Source organism: Maniola jurtina, chromosome 12 (assembly GCF_905333055.1).
Source record: "Maniola jurtina chromosome 12, ilManJurt1.1, whole genome shotgun sequence".
Lineage (NCBI taxonomy): Eukaryota > Metazoa > Arthropoda > Insecta > Lepidoptera > Nymphalidae > Maniola > Maniola jurtina.
Window position 1 is genome coordinate 10,604,617 of NC_060040.1, and position 11,718 is coordinate 10,616,334.

Below are 11,718 nucleotides of genomic sequence, written 5' to 3' on the forward strand. Positions count from 1 at the left end.
TGTATCTGTGTATTTGTGTATCTATCTGTGGCATCGTAGCTCCTAAACGAATGAACCAATTTTTATTTAGTTTTTTTTTTGTTTGAAAGGTGGCTTGATCGAGAGTGTTCTTAGCTATAATAATCAAAGAAAATCGGTTCAGCCGTTAGAAAATTATCAGGTCTTTTCTAGTTTTCTTAAAGAGGTTTTTGTGTCGGGGGTTTTTAAATTTTGAGTTAAGTGGGCTCTACACTCGCGGCGCGAACGGCCGCGATAGCCCGCGACAAACTGCGAATCACGAGTGAAGATGTCGACACGCCTTCGCGTTCGCGCTTCGCGCTTTTTCCCGATCAGTGTCGGTTTTCTGGTACGCAACAGAGGGTTTGCGGCGCGCGAACGTGAACGCATCTACACTCGCATTTCCCCGCAGTAGCAGACAGGACATCGTAAGGAGGTCACGAACAAGACTTGAAGATTTGCGAGTGTGGGGAGGGACACAGTTCACGCGTGGATCGCGGCATACATTCACGGCGTGAAATAACGGCGCGACTTCACATGCGAGTGTAGAGCCGGCTTAATTTGTACACTTGTTATGTCAAATGATTTTCCAAAAGATGACTCAGTGTAAGCAATAACTACCATGATATGCATATTAAGCATCTATAGATACGTGTTACCTAATTCAGCATCCTGCATCCTTGAAGGATCTATCCTTATGATATTGTATGCAACTTGCATCTTGATCTGCTCTCTTAATAATAATAAGGAATACAAAGACAGAAGGGATCCTAAGTAATACTTTTCTAGTTAATGTAGGTATAGGTTGGTACGTCTACCTTAATTTGTACAGGTTCCCGTCACTCACCATTACCTTGCAATGGGCATGTTTATGGTATTCAATATCTAAGACTTTGATAAGTACATATTATAATACGACGATATACATATAATTATTTTAAATATTAAATTAATTTAAAAATAAGTATTTTTCTTTTTTTTAAACAGTTTTATAAATGTTTTTAAATTTTATATTCACTAGGAGTTGTGCGCTGTAGATACATACTTACTTGTTTTACAGCATATACTTCCATTTCATAATTTTTAATTATTATTTCAAAAATAAGTATCATCACTGGCATTTCCTAATAGCAATAAACATGCAGTAAAGTTTGCAATAATGGATTGTATGTATCATTGCAAAAAATACCAAATTGCAAGTCGGCAAAGGTTAATAGTTAAAGTTGACCCTGAAAGTAAATTATGCGTGAGAAATTAATTTTGAATCATAGTCATATTTTACGCTCTTAGGTATCTATACTGTTTAACAAAGATAGTAATTATACTGGACTTACCTATTGTTATAAATTTTTAATTGGTATTTTATTGGTGCTTATTGATTCACATTTCACAGGATAGCGATTGGATACAGGAGGCAGTGCAGATATGACTTCAACGGGTTTTTCTAGTGAATCGCATATAATATAACTCTTATAAGTCCTCACGCGTTCATGCTAGGACTCATTACGAAACGTAACTTAGCCGCGACCAGTGATACGTTTACGATTTCACACGTGATTGTGAATGAATGACTATTGAAATATATTCATTCAAAGGTGAACTACGTATTTAAAAAATGAAGAATTTAACGCCAGTGATTTGTAAGTGATTATTATGTGTTACTATTGTAAAACTTTTTTAGCTCAGTGAATGGTTTAAATAAGTAAACATTAGCTAGTACAGATTTTTATCCTAAAACCTATGCAGCTGGTAGAGATCACGTAGACATTCCACGGTCATTCGCGAAAACTGAGCGATGTACCTACAAGTACTTATTTTATGGGTGGATAGTTAGGTGTAGTGATACTGCATAAACAGCCTTAAATGTTCTAGATAAAAATAAGTTACCTATCTACAAGATGCCTATGTACTCTCAATTTAACCGAAGGTAGGTACTTTAATCCAAGGTGGTAGCGGAAAAAACAGTTTGTGGTGGAAAAACAATGGGATAGGTATGCAGAGCGCACTAGCAGTTTCCCTCTAATTTGAGATAATTCTACTAGTAGGGCTGCCAGGCCCGAAAATGCAAAAGCTAAACTCAGCACATGAGTATATATTAGTTCGGACCTATTATATAAAGCTGGAATTATTTTTTTCAATAGCCAACCATAATCTACACTTCTACACTATTTAATATTAGAAAGAGGTAATGTTTGCAGGAACTCTGGAACTACTGAGCCGATTTTGAAAATTCTTTCAAAATCGGAAAGCTATTATTCCTGAGTGACATAGCTACATTTTATTTTCAACTTTTCATTTTTACTGCTCTTATAGTTTTTTTTTAATGTTTGTGGTATACAGACAGCCGGGCAGACGGACTGACCGAAGCTATAAGGTTTCCTAGTTTTACTACGGTACCCTAAAAAAATACAGCTTGCTCTCAGGCAATGCGTGCGACATGTGACTTAAATTCGGACAGGCCGGTAGGTAAATATTTGGCCGGACACGATCATAAAGGTTAAATATAATAATATGTCCGACTAAAGCCGGACGCCTGGCAACTCTGTCTACGAGTATCTACTGCAATGCACTGTATGCATCTCTGGTGCCGCATAATTATGTCAGAGTGAACTAATTATGTCCTCTGCCATCGGTACCCTACCAATTAAAAACACAAAAATATTTTAAATTGCTAGCTTGAATAATAACATAAATAAATAATCAATCGGTTTATTAAAATAGTAATCTTTAGTTAATGGTTAATAATAAATTAATATGAGTATATTGTTTCCAAATATATTCCCAATTCAATAAAATAAACGTTTAATTAATTTAAAAAAACTGGCCAAGTGCGAGTCGGATTCACACACGAAAGGTTCCGTACCATCGTACAAGATTTTATAACACTATACTACAGGCGGATGAATAGACGGATGGACAGCAGAGGCTTAGCACTACGGTTCCCTTGGCATCGTTCGGGTACGGAATCCTAAAAAAGCTACATCTGCCAAACGAATTCCAGTTTGTAAACTATTTTTATTGGCTGTGTAGAGGAAGACTATTCATAAAATAATTATCATTATTTATTAGATGTTGGTAACAAGTTACGTTCAGTCGTATTATACGTAAGGGTCGGTTCACATTGACACAGAGTTAAAGCTAATCAAAACAAAATTTACATTAGCATACATTATTACTAAGCAAGGAACCAAAATCCGCTGAAACAGACAAATCTGTATGGTACAACATGCAGCTTACGATATGCACTGCCCGCCCTCCCACTGCGAAATATGCAGGAAAAGCCATCCACCAAGCAAGCAATACGCACCACCACGACGCGGCACCACACAAATCCCTATACAACATATTATTAAGGTATATATTATCTTTACATCGGCCTTAAGTCGTGATTAGCGCATCTATGAAATATAGTCGGCGGTTCTGTGAACAATTAAATTACGTTCGTGGTTTTACGGAACTTAATCGGTTACAAATTATAATAATATGAATTATGATTAAATTATACGAGCTTAAACGTGTTTATTCTTTTCTCAAACTGCGTAGGGGTATTTTGTAGTAACAAAACACTTGTGATATCTTACTAATCTTCTAAGTTTTTTTTTTGTATTTAAAGTAGGAAGGTACTCGTATATCTCGAATTTATTTTCCAATAATTGCAAATCGGTTTTTCGGGATAGCAGACTCAACCAATAATGAATATTTTGTTTTAACTAATTTAGGATTTTAATAAATAAACAATTTTCGATTTTGATTTTTATATCTATTACTTAACGTCTCAATTTTCATCTCAACATAATGCCAACTTAGACCAGCTTAGCTTCACTCGAGGAGATAATATTATATCTCAAGGTTAAGGGGGTCTCATCACTTGGATAATACCAGAACGCTATAAAAAACGAAGACGGGCGATAGCACTGATGATTACTGATCTGATACCACAAAAAATCACAAAAAAAAAATACCTTGCTGTCCAAGTGCAGATTGGCAGACTTCACACATGTTTGAGAACCTTATAGATAACTCTCAGACAAGCAGGTTTTCTCACGATGTTTTCCTTCACCGCTAAAGCAAGTGATACTTAATTACTTAAAACGCATATAACTCCGAAAAGTTAGAAGTGCGTGCCTGAATCCCCGACTGGCAGACCGAAGTCTAAGTACTAGGTTATCTCCGTTTTTGCTAGGTATAATAAAATGTACTTACCTTTTAAATATAGGTTGCGGTTTTTATTTAACGCTGCGAAATTTTCCTTGTTTACAGTTCTTGTGATAGCATGTAACCAAATAGTGTTAAGTCGAAGATTAAGAAACGCAATAGACGATAACCTATATTATGAAGAGTTCGCCAAACCATATTCGATAAACAACGGGGCTGCCCCTTATCGAGGATGGGGGCTTGCAGATGATGATGCATATTCCGATGAAAATGAACATGATCACCGGATAATATTTCCTGACGTAGAGTAAGTTGAAATTATCTGTTTTACTGGTTACCTACACTTAACAGGGCTCTCTCCGTCACTCATTTCATACAATCGTAGTTCCAATTTCATTTGAATATTAAGCAACCAAAGTCCATGAAATTTTGCAGACATATTCTAGAACTAATATCTGTGTCTGTAGTGTTTTAGATTTTTCTAAAAATATGTAGTTTTAAAATTACAGGGGCTCAAAGATTTGTATGAAAATTTTTAAGACCGCGTAACTTTGAAACCGAATATTTTAACAGAAATCTGGTGAACCATAGACATAGATATTAGTTTCTAGAATATGTCTGCAAAATTTCATGGACTTTGGTTGACTTAATATTCAAATGAAATTGGAACTACGATTGTATGAAACGAGTGACGGAGAGAGCCCTCTTAAAATCATTTAATAAGTCTGAAATGACTTGATTAATGATTTTGAGAAAACTATATTTTCCAGTTTCGAAGTAAGCAGCAGTTAAGTTTTTATTTTATAGCTGAAAAAATTCCGCAAACATTATGTAAACGGTAAAAAAGCGTAGATTTGTTAACGATGTACCTAGCTGTTGAAAATGATACCCTTTATTTTCGAGTGAGTCAAAATACGAATGTCTTTAATAACTTTAACGATTATAATTTTTATGGTATTTTACATTGGAATTCTTTCTGTTTTTGATTTTGAGTAACATAATTTTTCATATCCTATCGTTTTAGCGAGTTTTCAAAAACAATTGTATAATAATTTTCAGTTGGAGTGACGAAATACCTAGTCGTACAGCGCAGGGAAAAATTCAACAATGTATAACTACTTGTCAACCAAACTCGGCGTACCAGCCTGTCTGTGCCACGGACGGTGTCACTTACCACAATCTGGAACATTTGCAATGTTTTATGAGGTGTGGAGTAGGTGAGCGCTTACATTATAATTACATATTTTATGCTAAGTTTAACTCACCCACAATTCTGCCTGATTAGAGATATCAAAAAGTTAAGGGTTTCTTTTCTTGGAAAATAGATAACATTCACAGTATAAAGAGAAACACAGTACTCCGACTCCTTTGATCTTGTGGTAAATGACGAACTCTTCAACATTAGGCTTAACCAATACCTAACCAGTGACCACGTAGGCTATTTCGGGTCGCTCCTTCGTCCTGCACGATTGTCCTTTCTAGACGTCTTCGTCGAACCTCTGCATGAAACAATATCCTTACTCTCTGATACTGTGCTGCCCAGAACTAAATGTAAGTATTTTCAACGTACTAGTACTATTATTATGTAATATATGGCAGAGGGATAGTTCATAGTCGGTTGGTGGTTCAGATATGTACCTAGATTGACCTAAAAGCAGGCTCACTGCAAACAATAATTGCGTTGTCTTACTGACTTTACCAGATAAGTAAAACTGTTCAACCGACAGTTTCGACACTGAGTATGATGATATAATAGTAGGTAGGTATAAGTAATTATAGTTTTTTTTTGTACTGAATATAGTACACGGATACCACTTTTTAAGCCTTGTTATGTATACGGTGTACATAACAATTCCAAAAAAATGAATTAATAATTGTTACTCTAATCTGAGGCTCTGACGGGGTGTTTATTTGTATTATATTAGGGGTTAAAGTATGAAATTGCCGATTTGTACTGAAAAATATATATATTATTTTTTAGTTTAACATATTTATGTAATCAAAATAATTACCATTATTATCTATACATTGCTTCTAATAGGAAGCTCATTTATGCCTTTGCGATAGAACTCTGGTGATCTAGATTCGACAAACTGTGTGAAAGCATTTTGCACTGCCTCCAGAGAAGAAAACTTTTTATCACGCAGAAAATTGTCCAAACCACGAAAAAAATGGTAGTCCGTTGGAGCAAGGTCTGACGAATACGGAGGGTGACGAATGGCTTCCAATTGCAGTTCCTGTAGAGTTAAAACGGCTTCTCGTGCTGTATGAGGTCTCGCGTTATCATGGAGCAATAATGGTGAAGATCGATTCATAAGTCGGGGCTGTTTCACTGCTAGTTTCGCTATCATTGTTCGGAGTTCAGCGCAGTAGACATCTGCCGTTATTGTTTGACCAGATCGGAGAAAGCTAAAGTGAATAACACCACGCTGAGACCACCAAACAGTTACCATTACCTTTTTATTAGTAAGCTTTGCTTTAGGACACTGTTGCAGCGTTTGACCTGGGGTCAGCCATTGCATTTTCTGCTTACGATTATCGTAAAGAATCCATTTTTCATCACATGTCACAATTCGATCCAATATTCCTTCATTTCTGTATCGATTCAACAAGGCAACGCAAGTTTCAACACGCGTTTCTTTCTGCAGATCAGTCAAATCATGAGGCACCCATTTTTCATATTTTTTTATTTTATTGATTTGACGCAAATGAGTCAATATTGTTGGTAAGGTAACGTTAAACCATGCCGCTAATTTCTGGGTAGTTTGGCTCGGATCGGCTTCCACCATCTCTTTCAAATCATTGTTATTCACCTGTGTGGGCGGTCTTATACGTGGTTCGTTCTTCAAATCGAAGTTTCCATCACGAAAGCGTTTAAACCAAAATCGCACAGTGCGTTCATTAGCAGTCCCCTCTCCAAACGCAACATTAATATTGCGAGCTGTTTCTGCCGCGTTAGTTCCGCGTCGGAACTCGTATTCAAAAATCACACGAATTTTCGAAGTATCCATCTTTATTTTCTAAGCTGAATAAAAAAACAACTGAAAGTTGATAATCGAATGTTGCACATTTTTTAAAAGAAGAACTATAATAGGTACCGTATGAAAAAAGTTTCACTCAAAAATCTCAAACCATGAAGGTTCTATATCAATTCGAAGTACCTATTACAATAAAACGGCAATTTCATACTTTAACCCTTATTATTTATTCTTACAAGTTACATAAATGATGCGTATAATATGAGTTTATGAAAAACTTAAATCAATCCATAATTTAATTTCATGCCTATACAAATTGTTTTATATGAAACCACACATATCACGTCATCTTGTTTGAGACGCGTTTAAAACGCATCAGTGATTGGTTGGATTAAAACCTTAGTTAAACTTAATAGTTTCATCATAATTGCCGTTATTTTGCAAAATGAATGGACAAAAATACTTATTCTGTGAGGGTTATAATTGCACCGTGTTAGAATCACATTTTACAAATAATTACAAAAAAAAAAACAAAAATCCTCTGAGTGCGGTTTGCACTGAATGTTTTTCAGCCCACACATTAAATCCGAAATTTTGGTTTTAAGAATTTTACGTACCTTCTCACGCCATCAAAAGAATCTAATGATGTATATATGTTATATCAAAATCGGTTGAGCCGTTGAGTAGTTATGAGTAGAGATAGGAACGGACATACATGTACATCATTCATACACACAGATCAAACACATAACCTTCCTTTTGGACTTCGCCGCATTCGAGTAAAAACGGGTTTCAACTTTCAAGTTTCAATATAGTGTTTGAACGTTGCAAGTGTGTATGTACGTTGCAGTTGCTTTGCGTTACGGCCTGTTTTTAACCCCCGACCCAGAAAGAGGGGTGTTATAAGTTTGACGTGTGTATCTGTGTATCTGTCTGCCGTTTGAAAGTTATCAGCTCTTTTCTAGTTACTGTAACCTTCACTTGTGGGGGTGCTATAAAGTTTTAATTTACACTTGTGGGCTTAATTGTCATGATTAAAAGCACAGTTCAAAAGACTCTTTCAAGTTTCTTTTAATAATCAAAGGTATATTCTTCCATAGTAGAAAATTTATTTAACTGTACAGTACCTACGTCAACGACGATTATGTAATTGTGATCTGTTTAACTGCGCCGGAACTTGGTGGTATTCCCAAGTTTGTTTAAGTTTTACGTAGGTACCTACTAACATACGAAATGTAACAGTTAAGTAAGCCTATATACCTACATCTGATGACTGTTGTAGGTATGTCATCAGCTAATAGGTATTCAGTTTGAGAACGTACTTGTCTCTACATATCTACCTAGTAGTTACAAAATAAAGTGCCTTCCCGTCTGTATGTACGCTAAGATCTTTTAAACTCCGCAACGGATTTTAATGTGCTTTTCACCAATTGATATACATATAGAGTGATTCAAGAGGCAGGTTAATTTACGTATAGCTTAATATTGGTTTCAATATGACGATAATTGTCCAAAATGTCCCGTGCAACCGTCCTCTGGTTTCAATTTGAACTTATTTGTTATTCAATATTAGATGACGCCTGCGACTTCATCCATGTGAATTTAGGTTTAAAAAAAAACGCATGCGAACTCTTTGATTTTCATGATAAGAAGTAGTCTATACTTTGTACCTATCCGTCCCCAGTAAGCAAACCATCTCTGTACCAAACGTCAAGAAGGACAAGGTTAAACGGATGGGCTGTGAAAAGCTAGTCTAGTAGACAGACAGGAAGACAGACACACTTTTGCGTTTATAAAAATATTTGTATGCATTTCCTTTACAGTCGTTCACATACGCCAGCTGTCACCATGTCCAGGCTGGAGTGGCACCACTGCAAGTCCAACGCAGCTGCCGCAAACCACTACAGCTGCATCTACTACTACATCTAACAACCTGCAGGCTTGTATGTTATTGTGCCCCACCACGCCGGAGTATAACCCTGTGTGCGGTACCGACCGCGTTACATACGACAACCCTGGAAAACTGGCATGTGCGCAATGGTGTGGAAAAGGTAAGTTACGACACCGGATTTTTAGGATTCCAACAAGACCCTATTACTTCCTAAGCTTCCACTGTCGTCCTTCCGTCTGTCTGTCAGTGGGCTGTATCTCGTGAACCGTAACAGATAGTTTGTAATTTTCACAGAATGTGCATAATTCTATTGCTGCTATAACAACAAATGATATCAATTTCAAAATGGCTGCCATGAAATTAAAAAAAAGTTATTTTTTGTATGTTGGCACGCCACTCTTCGTATGCAAGTCCGACTCGCACTTGGCCGTTTTTTTTGGCATGATGTGATGTTCGGCAACTAATTTCACGTCCTTTTTTAACCCCCGACCCAAAAGAGGGGTGCTATAAGTTTGACGTGTGTATCTGTGTAGACGTAGTTCCTAAACTAATGAACCGATTTTAATTAAGTTTTTTTTTTTTGTTTGAAAGGTGGCTTGATCGAGAGTGTTCTTAGCTACAATCCAAGAATATCGGTTCAACCGTTTGAGAGTTATCAGCACTTTTCTAGTTACTGTAACCTTCACTTGTCGAGGGTGTTATACATTTTTAATTTACACTTGTGTATTCATAATTTCATCTTGGTCTATAGAACTCACAAGTTCTATAGACCAAACCGCATAAAGATAAACCGCATGCTAATGGTAAATTAATTGTTCAATTCTTTGTGGCCAAGAAATCTTAAAGTAGCGATATGTAAACGATTAATTAATGTACAGGTTAACCAGGTTAACTAAATATATGGCTAAATTAGGTAACCCACTACGTTTTCTTCTGACCAAATTTTTAAAAATTCGTCCTTATATTGTTGTTTACGTTACACAGTTTTCTGTTGCTTAATGACACAATAGATATACCAACTTATGTTTCTAAAGCTGATTGATCTGCATATTGGCATGTTAGTCAGTCAGTTTCTCCTGATTCTCCTAAGAACATAAATCTTTTTACCGATCTTCTGAATTGAGCACAGTTGTTGAGCCTTTTATACTTGTCTCATGATATGACAAATGAAGTTATTAGTAACAGTATAATGTTACTTTATTAGAAGCTTTATTACTATTAATTATGTGCAGTGTAGACTTAAATTTTGTTTCATTCCATTATTACAGATGTCCAAGTATCTCGTCGATCGCCATGTCCAAAAATAAAATCTACAGTTGAACCGGTCAGCACTACGACCACTCCTAAAAGTATACAAATACGCATATGTATGACATCTTGTCCTACCGACCCGCAATACGACCCTGTATGCGGCACCAATAAGGAAACCTTCTACAACTTGTCGAGGTTACAGTGCGCTATTAATTGTGGACTTGGTAAGATTTTATAATTCCATCTTCAAACAAAACTTGAATAATGTTTAATATACCTAATTGTGGCATGCAAGAAACATTCCTCTTCCCAACTAAACATGATCTCTGTGCCTACGGTCTGATAGTCTTAAGTTTGTTATCATCATCATCATCATCAGCCTGTGGATGTCCACAGTTGGACATTGGTTTTCCCTAAAGAGCGCCACCATACCCGGTCCTCAGCCTTTCTCATCCAGCCACTTCCTGTGAGCCTCTTTATATTATCGGTCCATCGTGCTGGACGGCACACTATGCTTGCTTATACGCGGATAAGTTTGTTATAATCAATCTTTTTAAAGATCCGTATCTTTACAGAAAAAAATTAGGGAATTAAAACCTATATGGAGAACTTCCTGTTGACCTAGAATTAAGCAAATTTCATAATTCAGGTAGCATTGTCTCGCTCAAATAAAGAAAAAATTCAGGAAACCACGTTTAAAAAAATTAAAAATTGTAATTTTAACGGGGTACGGAACCCTTAGTGTACGAGTCCAGCTCGCATTTGACCGGGTTTTTAAAGAAATAGAAAGATTTTTGCTTTTGAATCGTCAAATACACATCTAGGTACCATCATCATCTACGAGTACTTTACCTAAAAATCTTTTTCAGATGTGTCGTTGTTAAAGTCAGTACCGTGCCATATTGAAGAGAATTCAGATACTGATGGCAGTAAGGAAAACGACGAAGATGAAGATTTTGAAATTGACATAAGAAATCAGCATACAAGAAGAGCGTTTTAATTACTTCAACTATTATACTGCATGAGAGGAAGTAGGAATTAGGAAGGACTCAGTAGGAGCTAGAGGCACAAGAGACAAGAGGCAAAAATAATGTCTACACTCATTACTACGTACTTTTAATTACCTTTGAAAAGGTCCTTTCTTTAGGTTCTATATGATTTCTCTTTTCTTTTTCTTTCTAGAAGTAGAAAAAAGAAAGAGCAGAAAAATACTTTTAGTCCACCGAACTGAATTTTTATAATTGTTTTGTATTGAACTGTTCTCTGAAATATTTTTGATACCTAGGAATGATCATATAATGTTTCTTCTCGAAATATCTAGAATAATTATAATTTATTAATTGTACCTAGCTGTATGTAACGATTGTGATGAATGACGATTGTATTTGAATGCTCATTATTAAATAAATTATTTATTAAATACAATGATGCCTTATTCCCTCACTG

General features: G+C 36.0%; 1 protein-coding gene across 2 annotated transcripts; it reads left to right on the forward strand.

The window, feature by feature from the left end:
* The first annotated feature begins 1,345 nt into the window (after positions 1–1,345).
* On the forward strand, positions 1,346–11,697 carry LOC123870043 (serine protease inhibitor dipetalogastin-like). 2 transcript variants are annotated; one of them, XM_045913206.1, is made up of 6 exons: positions 1,346–1,637; positions 4,258–4,430; positions 5,210–5,369; positions 8,954–9,181; positions 10,290–10,496; positions 11,142–11,697. In XM_045913206.1, the coding sequence occupies exons 1-6, from the start codon at positions 1,613–1,615 to the stop codon at positions 11,270–11,272; spliced, it is 924 nt and encodes a 307-aa protein (XP_045769162.1). In that variant the 5' UTR covers positions 1,346–1,612; the 3' UTR covers positions 11,273–11,697. The 2 variants fall into 2 exon arrangements, with proteins under 2 accessions (XP_045769162.1, XP_045769161.1); XM_045913205.1 differs by having other exon boundaries at positions 1,355–1,637; positions 4,258–4,459; positions 5,212–5,369.
* Positions 11,698–11,718: the final 21 nt, after the last annotated feature.